The following is a 24093-nucleotide window of genomic DNA, read 5'->3' on the forward strand; positions in this document are numbered from 1 at the left end:
TACATAGTCGTTTACACACGTGTTCACTTGCTCCCACAAATTCAATATTTCACAACCATTCTTGCATTAATAATAATAATAAATGACATTTATATAGCGCTTAATATGGTACTCTAAGACGCATTCACTCATTATTTCCCAAATGGAAGGACAGTCATTACCTTTAAAAGGATATTCCATAATATCTGTAAAGTGGTATTTGACTGTCTTAACTAGATTAAACTGGTTTATTTCTAAGTTCCTCATTGTGTGTCCAGGAGGGGGTTTTGCTGGGATAGCGTTAGCTCTGTTAGCCCCTTCCATTGACCTGCAGAGTTCCAGTGGCCTAGCAGCGGTTCATGTCAGGGGAATACCCTTTAAATTACTTCAAAAGACTTCCAATGTTTTTTTAATAGCTTCTTATTCAAAACGAGTGCCGGTAGCAACACGACAAGACTGTAGTATGTCGGTGAACACAGATAATACAGCGCTGTTTTCGCTGCTGTGATTTATTGGATTACCTGTGATGTTGGCATGCTTAATGCTTCACATGTTTGTAGGTTGATTTTTACAAAAGGAGGGGAAAAGACAGCGATAATTGTTTAATACAAACAACCAATTTATTTGGTTTTGATTTTTTTTGCAAATTGTGTTTGCTACAATAGATATCACAGTATTGGGACAATTTAGAATAATTATATTCTCAACTACGAATCAAATAAAAGCAATTGGACAAACTTGTCAATACATTTAGAGGATAAAAGTACAAATCTCGTACTTGGTGACGGTCAACTAAGTTGCAATCTTGGTTACCATCTTGGTGCTAAAGCTGAGTTGTGCTCCTGAAGGCTGAATCCCCCCCACCCAGATAGCAATAACGGCCAAGCTTGGGTTTTCATCAACCAAGCTCATTAGCTCTCTATTGATTTCATTCAAGATTTTCTCATGAACCATTTCAAATACAATATATTGGGGAGAAAAGCTATTTGGGGGAATTGCAACAATTCATAAAAAAATCAAATTAAATATCATTGAATATGAAATTGTCTGAGTACAACATGGCTCTTGGCCATCTATTCTTCAAGTATCAGTGTTAAGGCTGCATGGGTCTGATTTTACATAAGACCACAAAAAAGCACAAACAGACATGAACAGGAGTGCACCCTATAGCATTACAAATGTTCCAACTAAATATTTTAACTTCGTCAATCCGCTTATCCGGGGTCGGGTAGCGGGGGCAGCAGCTCAAGCAGTAAGTAAGACCAAGTTAAAATAAATACATGAATAAAGAAAACAACCGAAAGTGAGGAAATTTAAAGCTGCACGCTAACGGAATGTTGAGTAATTTCCTGCTCTGTTGATTGGCTGAGCATCCATTGGTACCATCCATTGAACCAACCAAATTTATTAATTTAATAATAAATTCTTCCCTTAATAAGGCAGAAGAGTGTTAAAAGGGTAATATGTCCATGAAAACACGAGAAAATTCGTCATTGGATTATTGAAGTTTGGATGCTTCAGACCAAACAAGGATAAAAGTGATTAAACACGTTTCTCATTAATCACAAAATGAATCTTCATTGCCGTTTTGGCACTGCTTTGGATGACTTCCCTTTATAGTCTTTGTATCAGAAAAAGGATCATGTTGGGGTTTCAGGAAACTCCTGGAGTTCTTAAACTAATTCTTGTGAGGAATGTAAGACTTTCTAACGCTGACAAAGCTTGTCGTTTCAGAGTAAACAAGCATCCGTTTTTCCTTTCCGTTGATCCCGGAGCCTGTGAGGTGCTTCAGGGTCCCCAGAGGCAACTGCCAAGCACATTTGTTACGTGTGGCCGTACGGCTGCGTGATATGTAAATGTCTGGTGACGTGTGAGCGGATCGAAGAATCTCACTTCCTGTTATGATACACCTATGTATCCTTGCTTCCCAAGCCGAATGAGCAGCCGATTAACTTGTCGAGCGTTTGACAAATGGAACAGCGTACAATGGAGGTAGAGGAAAAACAATGGTAGATTCAATGCAAGATGAATCGTGGTCATCTGCAGCCCTTGCTTTTCTTCTTCTTCTCCTCTTCTGAACGCTCCTTCCATGTCATCTATACCTGTGAGTCGCCGGCTGTGTGGCCCTCAGCTGCCGCCCTGCTCCTGGCGGAGAGCACTGCAGCGTGGACGGTGTAGAAAAGCCGGAGGCTCATGTCTCGGTCCTTCTCCCCGAAGAAGGCCCCCCGGCGCAGGGCGTCGATGACGGGGGTGTTGCAGCCGGCCAACAGCACGGCCACCCCCAGCTCACCGTAGTCCTTCACCAACCCCGCAAAGGCACCCATCCCGGCCGAGTCGATGAAGGGGATGGCAGAACAGTCCAGAACGATGGTGTGGAACTCCAGTTCCCTCCGGACCAGTCCCACGCAGAGCTTGCCGTTCTTGCGGTTCTCTGAGTCCTCCCCTGCCTGCTTGGCAGCCAGGCGTTTGGTGGCCTTCTTGTCTCTCTTCCTCCTGCTGGTCATCTCCAGGAAGGGGTCCACCCCCACGGTCTCGTACAGCGTCCGGAGGAAGCTGTCCTTGTTGGCGTAGTAGAGCGGCGCCTGGAAGCGGAAGACCCGGACTCCAGCTGGTGCGGCCAGGTTCTCATACTCGTCCAGGTCCTCATAAAGCTCTGAGTCCTCGGAGCGACCCAGCAGAGAGACCTCAAGGGACAGGAGAGACGGAGCGCTTTGTGAACCATCAACCACGTACTGAATACATACAGTACACACCACGGATGGGAAGCTTTTTTAACTCGGGACCCAAAAGACAACTCCAATGTGCCTCTTGGACCGCTGAACAGTACAGAACAATCAGAAAACTGGAAACACACTTTGGGTGTTCATGTTGCATTCGCTACAGGGCTTCTGTGTATTGCCAGGACAAGACCCACCTCTTAGTGGATGGCAACGCATTTTGAGTACCGACCCTCATTTAACAAATGGTATACAGTATATACACATACAAATTGCATCATTCTTACATTTCCTGAAGTTAGGAAGGGAGGGAGAGAAAGAAAGGGAGGGGGGGAGTAAGGGGGGAGGGATGGATGACAGGATGCATAGGTGACGGAGACAAAGAAAGAAACCCCCCCAAACCTACCTTGGGGTTCTGCGTGACGAAGATGACACAGACCATGGAGAAGACCACCCCCACCACCAGGCCGATCTCCACACTGATGAGCACCGTGGCTGCCATGGCAACCAGCCAGACCACGGCGTCGGCCCTGCTCACGCGCCACTTGGCGGGAACGTCGCGGAACTTCCGGAGTGCCCCCCGTAGGCTGACAATGATGATGCAGGCAAGGACACACTTCTGGAGGGAGTAGAAGTACGGAGCGAAGAAGAGGAGCACCAGGAGGACCACCAGGGCACTGATCAGACTGGAGACCTGAGGACCAGCAGTATTAAAGGTTATACCATGGCACTGACCACACCTGAGGACCAGCAGTATTAAGGGTTATACAAGGGCACTGACCACACCTGAGGACCCACAGTATTGGAGGTTATACCAGGGCACTGACCACACCTGAGGACCCACAGTATATGGGAGGTTATACCAAGTCACCGACCAGACTGGGAACCTTAGGACCAGCAGTCTTAGAGTTTATACCAGGGCACTGACCAGACCTGAGGACCCAAAGTATTAGAGGTTATACCATGGCTGGAGACCTGAGGACCAGCGGTAATAGAGGTTATAACAGGGCACTGACCAGACAGGAGACCTGAGGACCACTGGACATATGAGGACCAACAGCAGCTGTATATGTTTATTTTTTAAATTCTAACATAATAAGATCATATTTATCTCTGGAAATCGGGGCATCACACCAAAAGGTAGCTGTAGGAGTCATTTCTCATTTTACACCATATTCATTAGCAAGTGGGCCAAGCAGGATGAAATCATATGATATCGCAACTCATCCAGCGGAAAGATCATAGCTGACTCGGTTCTCTGCTGTCGCCTTCAAGGGAGAGTTTGAGAACAAATAATGACCAACTTGCCAGTTGACATTGGTCCAACTTTGGACCGATAGAAGTGAAGAGAGGTCACGGTCTTGTTAAGAGATATGGAGTTATCTTTCCATGTATCAATAGCAGGGCAGTGTATGTAGCCTACTGCTTGGACAATGTTTCAACCCCTTTCAACGTTTCTTGTTTTGCGGAGATCAAGTTACGCATCTGAGATCAGACAACGGTTCATTGGAGCTGAAAGGGTAATTAGAGAAGCCCTTTAAAACGTTGACCACTACAAGATACAGTGCTTTAGTGCAGAGTGGAATGGAGTGGAGCTTTAATCCCCCTGCTGGACCATGTAGGAGCATGGGAGCAGATCATTCACCTCATTAGGCGAGTGCTGTGAACCATTCTCATTTGTCTCTGGATGTCGAGTGAATCCATGCATTCTCCGCTAGGCCACTCTTAATGGCCGTCCAATCACAACATTTTCAAATTATACATAAGACTCAGTATCACTCACTTCCAACTACGGAGCATAGTGGAACATTTTACAAACTGTTTGCCGTAGACTGACAAAAACATAGGAGTTAACTTCTGTTTTCAATCCTGGTTATCACAAAAGGACGGATCTGTGAGTCCAATCCACTTCCTTTTGGACTCTTTCCAAGAGCGAGTTTTACATCAAAAGAAGATGAGACAGGTCCAGTATTTGTCCGACCTTCTGGAAGCGTTGGGTGAGATGGTGTCTTCCTCTGCTTTAGGAGAGTCCAAATGGACAGCACCACAAAGGGACTTCTTGGAAGGTGACAGAGTGGTTATCATGGACCCCAGGGGCCCCAGGGGGCTCCTGGGGACAGAGTGGTCCTCATGGACCCCAGTTGTCCATGGAGCCCCTGGCTTGTGGTAAAAGGTAACCAAGACCGATCCTGACAAGACAGTTCGCTCTGTGCAACTGTCAACCAAGACGGGTTACCTGGGTGTGCCTTAACTCTGTATGCTATTGGACGCAGAAGAACTGGTTGAAATGTTCCAGAAACCCCCAAACACAGGAAGATTGAAGATTCACACATGTACACACACCTTTTGGGTCCTTATCTTAAATAGGGTAATTGTAGCTGCACACCAACACAATTATGGGGCCGGTGTAGCAGACATTTAGCAGGTTTATTTATAGTTGTAATAAACGGTGTGTAATGTATTTAGAGAATACAACGTGCTGACCACTAGAGGGGGCTATGTATCTGGTTTATAAGGGAACTCTGGTCAGGGGTTCCCTGACCAGAGTTGGACCATATTTGGTGGTAACACATGGTTCTTGCCGTAAGCGTAATCATGGCACAGCATTAACAATAAAATATTAACCAAGTACGGTAACTGTCAAACAGCAATTCATCTGGATGACTTCACGTGCACGTTCATCTCATCACGGTAAACCCGATAAACAGGATTATTCTTCAACTATGATGTTGTGACGATGTTGGAAAATTATAATTAGAATAATATTAGTAAGAATAAAATAATAAATATTAAAATAAAAGTCCATTTAAGGATTGCCTTCCTCCACTACATGTATGAACCACAGACTTCTTTACTTAAATACGAATTACTATAAAATATTAGATTTTCATAAACAACAATGTCACAACAACAATTAAATCATGAATCTATATTCAGTGCGTGGGGTTATACCTGAGTCTGGCAGCCTGTGGAGTCCTTCACCATGGTCTTGGCCAGGGCAGCGCTGGTGGTGAAGCAGTGGAAGAAGGAGGGGATGATGTTACAGCAGCCGATAGCTAACATCTCCTGGTTGGGACGCACCGTGTAGCCGTTCTTCTTCGCAAACATCTCAGACAGCGACACGGTGAAGGCAAAACTGAAAAAACAACAGACAGGCTTTACTTTCCAACTGAAACCGTGAAATGATCACGCATCCAACAAGATGTTGAACGATGGATAGTTGAGCTTCCTGTTCACCCACTTGGTGGACTGTGCCAACTGGTAATCTGGAGTATAATCTAGGTGGATGCTCCCACTTGTGAGTTCACGAGTGGCTACATTTTACAATAGCTTAAAACAACTTAAATCAACCTGGTGGTAAAATTAGTGACTCTTTCTCTCAGAGCATGCACTATACCTGATGACAGCCATGGGGACAGCATCCAGAGCGACGCGGTGCATCAGGTCCAGAGCGGGCACCGTGGGGGGGATGAACCCTGTGGGGATGTGACCGGACACACTGGAGCCGTAGAGGGCGTTCAGGTTCCCAAAGTGGCTGGCCAGGGTGGCCCCAGCCACCACCACCAGCTCCGTGGGCAGGGGGATCTTCAGGCGACTCTTGTAGCGATCCTGGATCTCCTTTCCTGCCACTAGGAGGATACATTCAAGATATTGTTTCAGATTTTGAAAATAATGGACTTTTATATGGGAATGAGGGTTAAAAGGAGCAGCAGCTAATTAATAACTTTCTTTTGTTTTTAAGGTTAAAAAATATACTGGCAGACTAAAACTATTGGATATCTATAAACTAGCGTAAGTGTTTATGAAATGTATGCTGATGAATTTAATGAATCGTGCATGTATATAATTTATATAGTGCATTATATATAAATATATATATAATGCATTATATATAAATATATAATGCAATATAACGAGTACATTACGACTAGTAGACCCGCCTACCTAAGACAAAGATGCAGATGGCACTGGTGACTAAGTCACAGAGGTTTGTGTTCTGGATGTTGGCGAAGATGTTGATCCACGTGACCACCACAGTGCCGTAGCCCTGGTGGCGAGGGATCTTCAGGCCCAGGAGGTACTTGGCCTGCACTGTCAGGATGGTGAGGGAGGCACCTGTTGCAAAGCCGTCCAGCATAGGAGCCGACAGGTAGACGGAGACGAAGCCCAGCCGGAACACTGCCATCAAGACCTGGAGAGGAGAGGGAAGGTAGGAGTAGTTAGAATGGAACTCCACCATTAGGACCTAGAGCGGAAACAGAAAGCAGAAGGAAGGTTAGAGGAGCTAGAATTTTAGGCTGCTATCAAGATTCAGAGAAGTTAGGCTGGAACACCACCATGGATATCTGTAGAGGGGAGGAAGAACCCGTGTCGTGTCCACCCATATGGTTTTCTAACAACAAACATCTTTCTTAGCAAACATACCAACACTGCCAGAAACGATCAATAAATAGATACCTTTATATGCTTTAGCTGCATAGCCAGCATTAACATCTAATTACTTACCAGTCCAGAAGAAAAGTTGTGAGATCAGCATCAACTTAATTTCTTAACACTCCAACAGCTGTCTCCCGGAGTGGAAAGCAACAATGCAATGTTGCATTGTAAAGTTGATAATTGACGGTTATTAATTTTAAACTGATATTCATACATGCTGCACCTTTTAAAGGCCTGTTCCACACCAGGTGTCAATGCAGATGTGTGATGATAGTTGGAACCAAGTTTCGAACCCGTAGGCTGATACCCATCCATCCGGATGGACACTCTCACTTATCATGCAGCTCGATGATAGATTACACAATGGCTTCTATTTGCTGGTGAACATTCCAGATGTGTCCTTTTACATGATACATTTCACTGACACGTTTCTCCTGGAACCGTCACCTTATCGTGGTGGAGAGGTTTGCGTGTCCCTGTGAACCTGAGGGCTGTGTTGTCTGGAGCCTTGTGCTCCTGGTAGGGTCTCTCATGGCAGAGTGGTCTCAGGTGAGGGGCCAGACTAAGAATGGTTCAAAAATCCTCAATGAATAACGTAAGAAGAGGAGATGTGACCCGGCCCGGAGGAAGCCCGGGGCCCCCGTCTGGAGCCAGGCCCAGACGGAGGGCTCGATGGCGAGCGCCTGGTGGCCGGGTTTGCCACGGAGCCCGGTCGGGCACAGCCCGAACAAACTACGTGGCACCCCCCCTCTCTTCATCCAATGGGCCCACCACCTGTGGGAAGACCCGTTGGGGTCGGGTGCGCAGCCACATGGGTGGCAGCGAAGGTCAGGGGTCTCGACGGACCAGACCCGGGCGGCAGAAGCTGGCTCTGGGGATGTGGAACGTCACCTCGCTGTGGGGAAAGGAACCGGAGCTTGTGAGGGAGGTGGAGCGCTATCAGTTAGATCTGGTGGGGCTTACCTCCACGCACCGTCTCAGCTCTAGTACCGTACTCCTGGATAAGGGTTGGACTCTATTCTTCAACGGAGTTGCCGAGGGCGTGAGGCGCCGGGCAGGTGTGGGGATACTCATAAATCCCCGGCTGAGCGCCGCGGTGTTGGAGTTTACCCCGGTAGACGAGAGGGTCGCCTCCCTGCGCCTAAGGGTTGTAGGGGGGAAAACTCTGACTGTTGTTTGTGCGTATGCACCAAACAGCAGCTCAGAGTACTCGGCCTTCTTGGAGACCCTGAATGGAGTCCTGTATGGGGCTCCAGTAGGGGACTCCGTAGTTCTGCTGGGTGACTTCAACGCCCACGTGGACAACGATGGAGACACCTGGAGAGGCGTGGAGGGGAGGAACGGCCTCCCTGATCTAAACCCGAGCGGTCGTTTGTTATTGGACTTCTGTGCTAGTCATGGATTATCCATAACAAGCACCATGTTCGAACTTAAGGGTGCTCATAAGTGTACCTGGTACCAGAGTACCCTAGGCCGAAGATCAATGATCGATTTTGTGATCGTGTCATCTGATCTGAGGCTGCATGTTTTGGACACTCGGGTAAAGAGAGGGGCAGAACTGTCAACCGACCACCATCTGGTTGTGAGTTGGATCAGGGAATGGGGGAAATTTCCGGATAGACCTGGTAAGCCCAAACGAGTAGTGCGGGTGAACTGGGAACGTCTGGAGGAGGCCCCCGTCCTAGGTATCTTCAACTCACACCTCCGGCGGAGTTCTTCTGGCATTCCTGTGGAGGTTGGGGGCATTGAGCCGGAGTGGGCGGTGTTCAAAGCCTCCATTGCTGAAGCTGCGGTGGCTAGCTGTGGTCTCAGGGTCTTAGGCTCCTCAAGGGGCGGTAACCCTCGGACACCGTGGTGGACACCGGTGGTCAGAGAAGCTGTCCGATTGAAGAAGGAGGCCTTCCGGGATATGATATCCTGGAGGTCTCCTGACTCGGTTGCAGGGTACCGACAGTCCCGAAGGGCTGCAGCTGCTGCCGTGTCGGAGGCTAAGCAGCGGGTGTGGGAGAAGTTCGGAGGCAGGACTTTCGGTCGGCACCAAAGTGTTTCTGGAAGACTATCCGGCACCTCAGGAGGGGGAAACGGGGAACCATCCAAGCTGTGTACAGTAAGGATGGGACTCTGTTGACCTCAACTGAGGAGGTCGTCGGACGTTGGAAGGAACACTTTGAGGAACTCCTGAATCCGAATAACACGCCCTCTATGTTGGAGGCAGAGCTCGAGGTTGATGGTGTTTCATCGTCAATTTCCCTGGTGGAGGTCACTGAGGTAGTCAAACATCTCCGCAGTGGCAAAGCCCCAGGGATTGATGAGATCCAGCCAGAAATGCTAAAGGCTCTGGGTGTTGAGGGGCTGTCATGGTTGACACGCCTGTTCAACATCGCGTGGGAGTCGGGTACAGTGCCAAAGGAGTGGCAAACCGGGGTGGTGGTTCCCCTGTTCAAAAAGGGGGACCAGAGAGTGTGTGCCAATTACCGGGGTATCACACTTCTCAGCCTCCCTGGTAAAGTCTACTCCAAGGTGCTGGAAAGGAGGGTTCGGCCGATCGTCGAACCTCAGATTGAAGAGGAACTATGCGGTTTTCGCCCCGGACGTGGAACTACGGACCAGCTCTTCACTCTCGCAAGGATCCTGGAGGGGGCCTGGGAGTATGCCCATCCGGTCTACATGTGTTTTGTGGATCTGGAGAAGGCGTATGACCGGGTGCCCCGGGAGAAACTGTGGGAGGTGCTGCGGGAGTATGGGGTAAGGGGGTCTATCCTCAGGGCCATCCAATCCCTGTACTCCCAAAGTGAGAGCTGTGTTCGCGTCCTCGGCAGCCAGTCAGTTTCGTTCTCAGTGGGTGCTGGTCTCCGCCAGGGCTGCGCCTTGTCACCAATCCTGTTTGTGATATACATGGACAGGATATCGAGGCGTAGTCGTGGTGGGGAGGGGTTGCAGTTCGGTGGTCTGAGGATCTCGTCACTGCTTTTTGCAGATGATGTGGTCCTCATTGGATCATCGGCCTGTGACCTTCAGCACTCACTGGATCGGCTGGCGGCCGAGTGTGAAGCGGCTGGGATGAGGATCAGCACCGCTAAATCTGAGGCCATGACTCTTAGCAGGAAACCGATGGATTGCTTACTCCGGGTAGGAAATGAGTCCTTAGCCCAAGTGAAGGAGTTCAAGTACCTCGGGGTCTTGTTCGCGAGTGAGGGTACTATGGAGCGTGAGATTGGCCAGAGAATCGGAGCAGCGGGGGCGGTATTGCGTTCGCTTTACCGCACCGTTGTAACGAAAAGAGAGCTGAGCCGCAAGGCAAAGCTCTCGATCTACCGGTCGATCTTCGTTCCTATCCTCACCTATGGTCATGAGGGCTGGGTGATGACCGAAAGGACGAGATCGCGGGTACAAGCGGCCGAGATGAGTTTTCTCAGAAGGGTGGCTGGCATCTCCCTTAGGGATAGGGTGAGAAGCTCAGCCATCCGTGAGGAACTCGGATTAGAGCCGCTGCTCCTTTGCTTAGAAAGGAGTCAGCTGAGTTGGTTCGGGCATCTGGTAAGGATGCCCACTGGGCGCCATCCTTGGGAGGTGTTTCAGGCACGTCCAGTGGGGAGGAGACCTCGGGGAAGACCCAGGACTAGGTGGAGAGATTATATCTCAACACTGGCCTGGGAACGCCTCGGGATCCCCCCGTCAGAGTTGGTCAATGTGGCCCGGGAAAGGGAAGTCTGGGGCCCCCTGCTTGAGCTGCTCCCCCCGCGACCCGACCCCGGATAAGCGGACGAAAATGAGATGAGATGAGATGAGACATTTCACTGATCTGTTCATTACCTGGTAGATTCCAGCTAGCAGCGTGAGAGCGGCTGCTATGGCAATAGCATAGCACTCCTTGCTATAAACTACTCCCATCACTTCCACGGTGGCTGCCGAGAGGTTTGAGGCGACACCCGTTCCGTTGAAGGACCCTGGGTCTGTGTCGCTGAGGTCAAACCCTGCTTGGAACACCTCTCTGTCCACCACCTGTGAAAAGCACAGCACAAACAATCAGATTGATGAGATCATTTGATACAACCTGTTCACTCGTTCGGCAGCGATTGCACAGCTAACCATCCCTGAACGCGGGACCTCTATTCTGGGTTCCTTCTCAAGTTTCCTTCCCCCTGGGTTTGGGGAGGTTCTCCTTTAGGTCCTTTAGGTTTAGAGGATTTAGAGGTGTGCTATAAAGTGGGTCTGTGAAGCTCTTTGAGACTACAACTGAGAATATCATGTGTATTTCTGAACTTCCTTTAATTCAAGATCATTTGACAAATATTATGAAAGATAATCCCGTCTAACGTGTATTAAACTCCCTTAAACCCTCGTATGAAACCTCAGATTACCTGGCCCACCATGAGGCTCATGAGGCTGAAGATGCCCACCGACACGTGTCTGGATGTCCCCATGAAGAAATAAATGATGTTGGCAAAGAAGGAGGTGTACAGGCCGTAGATGGGCTGCACCCCGGCCAGGAGGCAGTAGGCGATGGCCTGCGGTACCAGGATGATCCCCACGATGACACCGGACATCAGGTCGCCCCACACGTACTCCTGGAGCTTGTACTTGGGCAGCCAGCTGACAACGGGGAAGAAGCCCAGCAGGGTGGAGCGAGCCCTGGGCATGGAGCACGCCACCTCCTCCTTGACTCTGGACCGGAGGGCCGAGAGCGGGGGTTGGGCTTTGCGAACGCGGCGCTCAAGGAGCTGCGGTGGGTCCGTGAGGGGGAGGTCCTGCGGCTCCATGATGGCCCCTTGGAGAAGGCGATGTGTTGGGGGGAGGATGGAGGTTGGCTGGAGGCCTGGGCGGTCAGCTCTGCTCCTGTGTTGATGCAGAGAGAGGAACCGGAAGAGTTAAAGGCTGGGTGGCCAACTGCCCTCTTTCAGCTCTTGCCCATCACCTCGACTCCAGATCGACCTTGCTAACGACCTCTTTGAACAATTCCAATCTGGCTTTCGCCCCAAATATAGCGCAGAGACAGCCCTGGTTAAGAACCCCAATGACCTCCTCTGTCAGCTGACATTGGTTTACTCTCAATCCTCATCCTCCATTCTCCATCATATCCACATACTGGATTATATTAAAGAATTCAAAAACTCTTAAAACCCTTTTCTTACACAGTTTTCTCCTATTAGCTTCATAAACTGTGTCTTATTTTAAATTACGATATTGATTGTTGAGCTCTGTCGCTTATTGCATGCCTTACTGTTGATTTAGTGTTGTTGTCTACTGCTGCTTGGTTGTTTATTAAATGTTTTATTTTGTACATACTACTGTATGTTTAATTGTTTACACTGAACAGATAGAGACAAGATACCACAAAGCAGACATAGACAAGCTCCAAGGGAGCAGATAGAGACAAGCTACCAGTGAGAAGATAGAGACAAGATACCACTGAACAGATAGAGACAAGATAACACAGAGCAGATGTAGGAAAGATCAGCCCTCAATAATAACATGAAATAACATTATCAATAACTTTAACCGTAATCATAGATGCAATAATGCCTCAGACAGGGTATGGGCTTTTTGGATATTTCTCACACCCAAAACACACACACACACACACACACACACACACACACACACACACACACACACACACACACACACACACACACACACACACACACACACACACACACAACCACACACACACAACCACACACACACACACACACACACACACACACACACACAAACACACACACACACACACACACACACACTCACAAGCACACGCACACGCATACGCACACACAAACACAAGATAATACATATTTTAAGCAATACAAAATGCGTGCAAGCCTAACTGCATGACAACCTGCCTCATGCTTTGTCTGCCATTTATGTCATGCTTATTGTGTCTAAGTATTGGGTGGGTTGGAAATGCATGGATGTGCGCTGTTGTCTTTTTTCTGTTGACATTTGTTTTTGGCCCTAACTCTTTCCTGCAAGAGGCTTGGCCCTCGGCCCAGTCGCCATTGTAAATAAAAATAGTTTGTAATGCCATGCCTGGTCAAATAAAAATCACATTCCATTATATTTAAAGCTTTCCTTTACATAGCTTAAGACATTTCCACTATAAAGTAATGCAGAAAAGCCACACATTTGGGGGCTGATCTTTCCATAATAATGTTCCCCTCAAAATTTCCTGGGGGAGGACCCCCACCTTAATGTCACCCCCATGTTCAAACACAACAGACTTCAGTGCATGGAGCAGACAGACGAGATGGACACGATAGCACAGAACACACAGTCAGGACAACGTCCACCAAGGACACTGCGGCTTCTTAACTCCCCCTCCGGGATCGAGGGAGCTTTAGTGTTTTCTGTTTGAGGCTGAGGGGAGGAGGGCAAAAAGGCCCAGAACACCCCAGAGCTCTCCCAGTCCCCCCAGGACACAGGAGATGTGGATCTGGGCGGATCACAGGAACGCTGAGATGCAGATTGGGATATCGGCTTGACACAGACACTGGATTTTGCGTTTGTCTTGTTAAGAGTAATTTCATGTTAAAATTGCACAGCTTCACAATTAATAATTCATTAGCAGACTGGTTGGTCCAGAGCAACTCAATTTTAGATACATGTCAGCTGGGGTAAGGTTTGCTGTTCTAACGGACATGCTTCAAGCTAGGAGTCAACACCACAACCACTAGACTACCCTGTGTGTGTTTATGTGTGTGCATGTGTGTGTTGAATGTTAATGTTTGTACCCATGCCCATGTGTCTGCATGCCCATGTCCATGTATGTGTGTGTGTGTGTGTGCGCTTGTCTGTGTGTGATTTTATGTGTGCGCCTGCGCCTGTATGTGTGCATTCCCCGTGTGTGTGTGTGTGTGTGTGTGTGTGTGTGTGTGTGTGTGTGTGTGTGTGTGTGTGTGTGTGTGTGTGTGTGTGTGTGTGTGTGTGTGTGTGTGCATGCCTGTGCCCATGTGTGTGGGTGTGTACTGGCCAGTGTGTTTGTCTGCTTGGCTTTTTAAGAAACTGCCAACCTTTAACTCTGGTACGTGGGTCTCTCTGTTCAGCAGACAGCTGAATAATTACCCAGCAAGTTTTTCATTTAAACCAGGAGAGGTTATGGATCCGTGAACAAAGCCGCCAGTCTGCCAGTCCGAAATCAAGTGAAAGTCTTTTCACTTGATCTCTGAACGCAGTGAAGGTCAGTCAATGTCACTCCATGCCATACACAATATGTGCTTGTGTGTTATTTCCAGAGGCGGACAGAGTACACAGCTTCCTTACTTGAGTAAAAGTACAGATACCCCTTGCTAAATTTTACTCAAGTACAAGTAAAAGTACTACAGTCAGATGTCTACTTAAGTAAAAGTACTGAAGTACTTGTTTTTAAAAGTACTTGAGTATCAAGAGTACAAGAGTATGTTTTCTAAATATTGCATTACTACTGCCACAGTGCTTACATTTATGTATAGAAACGTCCTACGTGGAGTTATGAAAAATGTTAACACCTTGGAGAATGTAAAAGGAATTGAAAGTAAAATCAAGTAATTTTCATATTTTTACCATGGCAATAGCACAATAGTATACAGTATAACAGTATACTCAAGAACATAAAAACAATTGCTCAGCTTACATAAATATGCAATATCAGAAAAGAAAATTCAGCTAACAATTCTATGTATGTGTGAGTTTCTCCGTTTTTTTATCAATCAAATCAACAATCGTCTCTCATCTAATTCTGACCATGGAGTTGGCTTTGGCGGAAAGCGAAGGTGATTGCTGATAGGCTGAAGGCTGTCCTAATCAGTTTGAGAGGGAATCACGTTTGAGAGGGAAACAACAAATTGAGGGTTTCCGTGATTTTTCTTTTCTCCTTTTATTTTTCAGAAGGAGTAACGGATACTCACGGTTATGGATAGAAATGTAACGGAGTAAAGAATACAATATTTGCCTCTCAAATGTACTTGAGTAAGTCATGAGTACTCCCAAAAAATGATACTCGAGTAAAGTACAGATCCCTCAAAATTGTACTTAAGTACTGTACTCAAGTAAATGTACTCCGTTACTGTCCGGCTCTGGTTATTTCTCATATCTCTCCAAGCCCAGACAGGGAAATAGACCAATACCACGACACCTAGGTTAATTCAATGGATTCTCAGCAACAAAGTTGTGAACAAACAGACTTTGTTCACAGATGGAGACACTGACCGACATGAATAAATTAAAGTGAGAGAACTTGAATTTCATACCAAATCGAACATTTGATCAAATAGGGTAAACATTAAGAGAGAAAAACAATTAAAACTAAAGAAACTCTGAACCGTTTAATCAATCAATTTTCTACGAAGGAAGATGTTACCCTGACAACCGTAGAAAGAGAAGCTTTGACCAACCAGGAGCCCATCAGTGATAACTGATGACTGTGTATCCACCACCATCTAAACAGACATACCATTTCTGCACATTAGTACTGCTCTCCAACGCAAAGAAAACTTCAGTTTTAACTAATCCCTTGATGTTACAGACCCAATTCACCTTTCGCAAACCTTCCGCTGGTCCAAACATTTGTTGTTTGGACCAGCGGAGTTGTCTTACAGGAAAACTTTGCGATTTTTCAACCCGGACCCTATTTTCCAATCATAATGCGGACATCCAATTTTGAGATTGGTCCAGTACTGAACGATTACGCAGAAGCTGTAATATCAGTCAAAGTCAAATATATATGTATCGCACAGTATCAGACACAAAGGTTATTCAAAATGCTTTAAAATAAAATAAAAAAACAAAATAGAATGATATATATATTTATATATCATTCTATTTTGTTTATATATATATATATATATAGAGATATGAATAAACTAATAAAAAAAAATACATATTTCTTACAGGCTGCAATGTTCTCATTGGGGCAATAGCCTCAGTCCATGCAGTCTTTTAAAGAGCTGGTTCTTGTACAGACAGGCATCTTCTTGAGCCGGACTTGATAATACACAACAACAAACAGACCGGATCAAGCAAAGGGTAAATAAACAAAACTTTTATTCCTCTTTAAGGAGCCTTGCAAAATGATGGAATATTAAAAAATGATAGTGTGGCAACCCGGCCGTTGCCAATTAGGGGGATGAAGAGCACCTGAGGAACCGGTGGAGAAGCAGCTTAAATAGCCTGCTTCTCCACTCATTCGGGGCTCTCAGCTATGGGGCTCGTGCCGGGAGGGAGCCGAGTGAGAGACAGTCGCGGGAGAAGCCGGGAGCGGGAGCCACGCCGACCTCACCGACGGACCGGACCCGGAGACCCCTCACCCCTTTTTGCCCCAGTGTGGAAGAAACTTGAGTTACTGTATGATTTCCCCTCTCTTTTGTGAGCTGCAGTAACAAAACCGTTGCACCGCTACTGTCTCGAGCGTTTGTTTCGGGAATCGCTGCCGCCGATGACCGGGATTGCCACAATAGAAAGAGAGGATTACAGCTGCAGGGTATTCGTTCAATCCTGCACTAATCTCAAATAATGCTGTCTGCAATAGTCCCTTCGACCCAAAATGATCAGTTAAAAGTTTTCCTTTTAACTAAAAATATACAGATTCTATTTAGAATTTGCAGGATTCTAAGAGCTCCATTTTGAGTAATAAACGTCAGACTTGTAACCTCTTTAAAAGTAAGGTCCAAGGTCTATGTTTAATCGTAAGGTTTTATGGCGACGCCGATGGACATAAGATGTTCGGACAGCTTTTTAGCAGTCAGGCACTCATTAACCAGTCCAAGATTGGGCCCCTTTACATAACAGCGTTGAAACTATAGGCCCGTCATGGAGGTCAAAGTCAGAGAAACCTTGGAATAGGCACACAAATGTATGTGTCTAAATGTATTTCTAAGAGACAAAATACTAGACAATGTGCTTCATTACTCCAGAGTACATCATATTCATCTAGGCAGCACTAACCTTCTCCATGTGAAGTCCAGATATTTACACCTTAATAACTAGAGCAAAGAGCAAAGGAAACATGGAAGTTTCCAACCAAAGAATGAACTCTCACCATTGAGCTTTACGAGCATGTTCTATAAATACCTATCATATTAAGCCATGAATCATTGACTAAACTGGAGCCATGCCAACATAGTTCATCTATCTGACGGAGATTGATGGACGCGGTTGGTCATAAACATTGTTCCTAATGTTGCTCCTGCTTGTTCAATAAGGTTAAGGTATCCAAGAACAATATTAGCAATAAAGTTCATTATAGCCTTTAAATGAGACCTGGCTATAAATATAGACCACTCTGATAGTTTAATTCAAAGATTCATATTTTCTGCATTTTACATGTTAAATAATATCTATTTGTATTGTCCTTGAAATGTTCTTGTAAAGCATCCTGAAGTATTTGAAGGATGCTTCGGAAAGTGCAGATTGCTTAAGGCGGCTTCCTTGACGAATAATATATGTGTGTTGGTCTTGCATACTCCATTTTATTGTATTACTCTGAAATATATGCTTTATTCTTTATCATAGGATAATGTATTCGATTTAATGTATTGGCTTGCAGCTTCTGTTTTAAAGTTTATTTGATTTAGTTAATTGTAACTGTAGAAAATAAGACATTAGGATTCAGTACTTTACACTGTACTTTACACTGTTGTTCCTCCTACATCTCTGCTGGACTTGTAGTTTATTTAGTTTATTTTAGCTTAATTTAGCATTATGTAGCATTGTTTATTTAAGCTATACATTAGGACCTTCACCTAATTTCGAATGAGGAGGGATGCCTGAATAATGTTTTAAAATATGTAATCTGAAGACACATTGTATTATTTAGAAAACACAGTTCACCAACCTCATTGGAAGAATAGCGTTAAATGTTCAGCTGTTAATCATCTACTGAGATGGTGTTGAAGAGAATGGTCTATAGTTAACCAGTCAAACAACCTGAAGAGAGATGACTCCTGCCACAAACACATCAACCCAACACCTCTTACAGGGTTGACTGTCTCAATTGGAAGCATCTGGTGACGTTTAGGATAGGTTTATTAATCAACTGATGATGTCATTGGTTTAAGGGTGTGATTTTGCGTTTTTTTGGTTTCCTTTGAGGATTAGCTTTAGGTTTGTTTTTTTTTTGGGGGGGGGGGGTGTTAGATTTTAGAGTTTTGGTCCCTGTGAATCTATCCAAAATAAATGCAGCAGCTGAGGTGCCACCATGGTCCCATCAGCTGCTACATAAACACATTTTATTTGATGGATTCACCCTGCTGTCATAAATTACATGTTATCTGTTCCTTGACGTGCCCATCACAGGCATTACAGCTACTGCATAAACATGGTTTATTCACCAGACATGTCATCTGTTTCCTGAGTTCCTATTCTAATTCTACACGCAGGAGATGGGCTTGTTGATTCTTATGTTTCTGTTCCAACAAGGTTATTATGTGTACATATTTAGCATTTATTCTCAGGCTACTAATTTGATCCTACATTATCCTCCTTTGTATAGTAGTGTCTTTATAGAGCACAGGTTACCAAATAACCAAATCCTAAACCTAAAAGGAAACCCTAAAACTCAGAAACCAACCCCTAAAACATGACCCTAATAGGAAACCCTAACCCTAAAACCAAACCCTAGTGCAGAAAATCTAACCCTAAAACATATTGCAAATAAATAAACCTAACCCTTAAAACAAAAACAAAAAACTAAACCCTCAACCCTAACCCTAATATAAAACCCTAATCCTAAAAATAAACTTTAAAACCAAACCCTCAAACCTAACCCTAATAGGAAACCCTAATCTTAAAACCAAACTCTGAAATGAAACCCTCACTAATGAGCTATGGAGAAATATCAACAGTACGAGGTCAGAAATCACTTGTTTCCCCATGGAAAACATACATTAGCATGAATGTATGATTTGAAGGACAAAACCACAGAGTAGATCTCAGGCTGACCTTTACATGACAAAACCACAGAGTACATCTCAGGCTGACCTTTACATGACAAAACCGCTGAGAGATGCTCGTTAATCACCTTTATCAGGTGAAGGGTGATTTATTTACCCAATCCGTTTCTTTTTAAAACTACAGCAGGACTCCTTAAACTTTGCCTCTCGAGAACCAAGGACAATTCCATGAGTTTCGGTGGAGGGGGAGAAATAAACAGACTTGGGGTCTTTTGAACTAGGACCCTTTGTTTTAGTGTTCCAGAAGATGATGGGAGATGTACTCACGTTGGTAGAGGTGTTTGTGGTGGAGGTGGAGAATAAGAACCTTTCTGGAGCCCTTCTGATCCAAGACAAACCTCCAATAGGGTCCAACCTCAAGTTACCTTCTCACTTCTCTCTCTCTCTCTCTCTCTCTCTCTCTCTCTCTCTCTCTCTCTCTCTCTCTCTCTCTCTCTCTCTCTCTCTCTCTCTCTCTCTCTCTCTCTCTCTCTCTCTCTCTCTCTCTCTCTCTCTCTCTCTCTCTCTCTCTCTCTCTCTCTCTCTCTCTCTCTCTCTCTCTCTCTCTCCCCTGTACAGTGTGGTTGATCTATGAGGGGTAATCACTCAAAGATAAAGCAGGTCTGTTTCCCTATTGGCTCTTATTCAGCCCTGGTGGGCGGGACCTCAACTCTTAGCTGGTGTTTGACTGGTGTGGATTGTGTGTGTGTGTGTGTGTGTGTGTGTGTGTGTGTGTGTGTGTGTGTGTGTGTGTGTGTGTGTGTGCGTGTGTGTGTGTGTGTGTGTGTGTGTGTGTATGTGAGATGAAGCTTGTGAAACACACACTCCCAGGGTCTTTTCTAAGCTAATAACGTGTTCAAACTCTATGTTAGCCTTAAACAAACTATCTTATCACCTTATCAGCTGGCCAGAGTAATTTCACACTTTGGAAGCAACTTCTAATGAATTCAGATGCATGTCCCGAGAGAGGACAGGTAAGGATTAGGGGTCACCCTGCTTAAGGACGACTACAGGTCGCCTGCAGACACTGGGGATCAAACCAAGACCTTATGAAGAACCCCCTCTCACAACCAGACAGTGAAGGGATTTGTAGAGGAAGGAAGAGAAGATGAGAAGAAGACACGGGGGGCGTTAGAGAGGAGGACATGAGGAGAGAGAAGAGGAGATGAAGATAAGGGATGAGAGAGGGGCTTATGTAGAAGAGGATAGGATAGAAGAGAGAAGAGAGCAGGAGAGGCGAAATCTTTGATTTGTGAAGAGACTCACCGGGAGTGTGGTGGTGGGGGAGGGGAGGTGGTGGAGGGAGAGCAGCATAGGCCATGTCCTCCCTGAAGTCTCTCTCTCTATCACTCCTGCTGTCCTCTTCAATGCCGGCATCCTCCTCTACCAGTGTGCCACTTCCTGCTTCCTGCAGCAAGGCATCATGGGAGGAGGATGGGAAGGTAGAACGAATTCACTCGTCCAGACACTTGTCCCTTCAGCCGGCCAATGAAGACGCAGCAGACGGGGGCCTGGGCGGGAGCAGACAGAGACAGCATGAGGGGGGAGGTGGACCTGTGGGCGGTTACCATGGCAACTCATTCTGAGCGTTTGTGTGTCTGTGCATGGAGAGAAAGGGAGAGCTAGTGGGGGAAAGAGAGAGAGCTTTATGTTGGAACACTCTGATGTCTGCATGCACTCGTCTGTGCCTTGGTGTGTGTGTGTGTGTGTGTGTGTGTCTGAGTTTGTCTGTGTGTGTGTTTTTGTGTGTTTATGTGTTTGTTTGAGAGTTAGAATGTGGGTTAGGGTTAGGGTTAGGGTTATGTGTGATCTACAATAATATGTACTGTACATAATGTTCACATGCACATTATAAATGTAATTGTAATGGTATTAAACTATGAGTATAACTTGCTGTTGCAGTCCAGTACTATACTGGTACACCCCAGGGAAGAGGAAGGGATTGAACTTCCATCCAGATCATAACTAATCTGGGAGCTTTTCATAAACATAGTACAATTACCATATAATCTTGTAATTTCCATCACAGCTTATCTTTTCATTTTATTGCATTTTCATTTATTTATTTATTTAAAGGACAGTGCACATTGATCAACATTTCTGTAAATGCGCAAGTGTTAGCCAGCAGGCTAATTTTCAACTGTAGTCCTTTGGCAAGATGTTATACTAGGCACATGGTGGCTGAAAATAAAATAACATATTAAATCACACAGCAATTGATATACAGCAATAAAACATAATGCTATAGGACTGGCTCCATTAAAACATTAAAACATAAGACATATAACCATACAGCCATACAACCCTTAGGGGATCAATAAAGTAACCAACTATCCATATAACTACAGGACAGCTAAAGTATAGAGGTAGACAAACATTAATGTATTATGAGAGGTGCTCACATTTTTGTATGGTCAAAAGCCAGCCCTTAAGATGGTGTGTGAATGTATGGTGTGAGGCGGAGTTTCTAATGTCCACTGGCAATTGGTTCCATAGTTTAGAGGCTCTCACAGATAAGCATAATTGGCCAAAGGAACTGGACCTAAGAGGGACTACACAGTCCCCTCTTAAGGCAGACCTTGTGGTTCTGCTGCTAGATGACTTCTGCTGTATGAAAGTGCAGAGTGGTGGAGGAGTCTTCCCATTAATGATCTTAAAGATTTGGCATGCATCACTGTGTTTTAAAATATTTTCCCAACTGAGTAAGTTATATTTGTTAAGAATGTTACAGTGGTGGTAAAGTTTGGGGTTTTTGTCCAAGACTTTAAGTGCTTGTTTGTGAAGTGATAAAATAGGCCTTAATGTTGTGCTACATACCTAGGTCCAGCTTGTCATACAATATGTTAGGTGAGGGATTATCATAGTATTCATGTATAGCTTTGCTACAGGTGTTGTCAAACAGTTCCTTATATACCTAAAGTTCGCTAGGTTATATTTGGTTATTTGCAATACCTTTCTCACTTGATGTTTAAATGATAGAGTAGAGTCAAGAATAATGCCTAGATATTTAAACTGTGTAACTGTTTGAATGACCTCCCCAGACACACAGACATTGGGTTCACAGTGAGATACAGTTTTGCTTTTGCTAAAAAACATACAGACTGTCTTGTTAACATTGAGATTCAGCTGTGAGCAAGTAAGCCATTTACGTACATGTACCATTGTGTCGCTGAGCTTGGCAGCAGCTTGGGCTTTAGTTTTTGCATGAACATATATGACTGTATCATCAGCATACATCAGAATCTCACATCCAGTGCACACTGATGGCAGGTCATTTATGTAGATGCTGAACAGAATGGGGTTTCACAGATTTTTTATCAATCTATTCATCTAGACATGTTGAAAGAGAAAGCTATTTAAGTACATTTACATTTACAGTTAGGGCATTTAGCAGACACTTTTATCCAAAGCGACTTACAATAAGTACATTTGTCATAAGAAGTGCCACAATATATCGCTGTCGGTACAGTAAGGATGTTCATAGAACCAAGTGCATGTACAACAATCGCTAGGCTAACCAATTCCCCGTGTTACAGCAATGCTAGCAGCTACTGCAGTTGCTACACAGTTAAGTACTATAATACAATACAACACAATACAATACAATGTACAATGGTGGCCAGAAGGGGGAGGGTGGACATTAGCTGACTCAACTCAAAGAAGCACGAAGTGGGACAGGTCCATTCTTTAATCATTACAAACCCTCCTAACCAGTGGAAAACCTCTAGGGCCATTAACTGGTTAAACTTCAGGCTCTTGGTCAATGTTTGAACTGGTGAAGACTCTGGAGGAAGATATGTGTCCTCAGTCCTGAACAGAATACGTCTCAGACTAAGACCAGTGTCCTAAACCCCTCCCTCTACTGGGCCCTCCAAGCACCCACTCTGATATAGCCATCACAACAGAAACAAGATCAAATGGCTTCTATCAGTTACAGAGTAATTATTATTATCAAATATTCCCCATACAGATCATAAATATGAATAAACAATATATTTTATTATGGTACCTTATGTTTTAAACCAAATTAAGATAAAAAGCAAATCTAAACTAAGCTAAGCTATGTTCAACTATACTAAGAACATTGTTTAACCCAAAGAGGGAAGTTCCGTTGTGAGTGAAGTAGCATCCAATGAAGAACAAATTAAAGATTTATGATGCAATAAATAATGTTGTATAGTTCAGTATTATGTGTGCATGTTGTCCATAGTGTGTAGCCCCACAGTGTCTACAGAACAGAGAACCAACCTTGTGGTCATACCGCTAAGTGCTTACCTGATGGCCATGTCTGGATCACCTGGTCTTCACAAACGCCCGATCTGAGGTTGCTATGGCGCCTACGACAGGAACACTCATTACACCTGTGAGGTGGGAAGGTACGGTGTTAGAGATACTTAAGGTACTGAGCTACTGTGTTATTTACCATCCTGTTGACGCCTTAAAGATCCTTTCCTGATCCGGGAGATTCCCCTCCATCTTTAAAAGCTTTGAAATGTGCTGAGTTCAAACCCTAGGAGTGAACTGAAATGTCTGACTAGTTCCTCATCCAGAAATACTGTATTAATATATCAAGCAGCTTCTGTGATATTAGGTTATATAATTAAGCCGTAATAGAACAGTGATTTCAGATCCAGGTCATTAAGGAGCAGGCTACAGGTGGACATCAAACCCAGAACCTCTCAGCTGGGACTCGAGCACCCTAACCAGCAAACTGGGATGATTCCTATTCCATACTGGGATGATTCTTATTCCATACTGGGATGATTGCTATTCCATACTGGGATGATTGATATTCCATACTGGGATGATTCCCATTCCATACTGGGATGATTCTTATTCCATACTGGGATGATTGCTATTCCATACTGGGATGATTCCTATTCCATACTGGGATGATTCCTATTCCATACTGGGATGATTCCTATTCCATACTTGGATGATTCCTATTCCATACTGGGATGATTCCTATTCAATACTGGGATGCTTGCTATTACATACTGGGATGAATGCTATTCCATTAAACCATTGGTGATATTAAGGGCTATTTCAAGACAACA

The 24093-nt window shown here is 45.1% G+C and overlaps 1 protein-coding gene across 2 annotated transcripts; it reads right to left on the reverse strand.

Moving 5' to 3' along the window:
- Nucleotides 1–566: 566 nt before the first annotated feature.
- slc26a1 (solute carrier family 26 member 1) lies at nucleotides 567–20424 on the reverse strand. 2 transcript variants are annotated; one of them, XM_030341377.1, is made up of 8 exons: nucleotides 20303–20424; nucleotides 11495–11969; nucleotides 10947–11135; nucleotides 6642–6888; nucleotides 6094–6325; nucleotides 5649–5832; nucleotides 3103–3390; nucleotides 567–2663 (listed from the first exon to the last, which is right to left on the reverse strand). In XM_030341377.1, exons 2-8 carry the CDS (start codon nucleotides 11891–11893, stop codon nucleotides 2076–2078), a joined length of 2127 nt encoding a protein of 708 aa, XP_030197237.1. In that variant the 5' UTR covers nucleotides 11894–11969; nucleotides 20303–20424; the 3' UTR covers nucleotides 567–2075. The 2 variants fall into 2 exon arrangements, with proteins under 2 accessions (XP_030197237.1, XP_030197236.1); XM_030341376.1 differs by lacking the exon at nucleotides 20303–20424 and adding an exon at nucleotides 19325–19484.
- Between the last annotated feature and the right edge of the window lie 3669 nt (nucleotides 20425–24093).

This window comes from Gadus morhua, chromosome 19 (genome assembly GCF_902167405.1).
Source record: "Gadus morhua chromosome 19, gadMor3.0, whole genome shotgun sequence".
NCBI classification, from domain to species: Eukaryota; Metazoa; Chordata; class Actinopteri; order Gadiformes; family Gadidae; genus Gadus; species Gadus morhua.

Coding starts and splice junctions, on each gene's coding strand:
- slc26a1 (XM_030341377.1), bottom strand. CDS start 11,893: ATGGAGCCGCAGGACCTCCCCCTCACGGACCCACCGCAGCTCCTTGAG. Junction 6,889..10,946: donor TGCTAGCTGGAATCTACCAG/GTAATGAACAGA, acceptor TCTCCTCTCCAG/GTCTTGATGGCAGTGTTCCG. Junction 5,833..6,093: donor GTCCCCATGGCTGTCATCAG/GTATAGTGCATG, acceptor TTGTTTTTTCAG/TTTTGCCTTCACCGTGTCGC.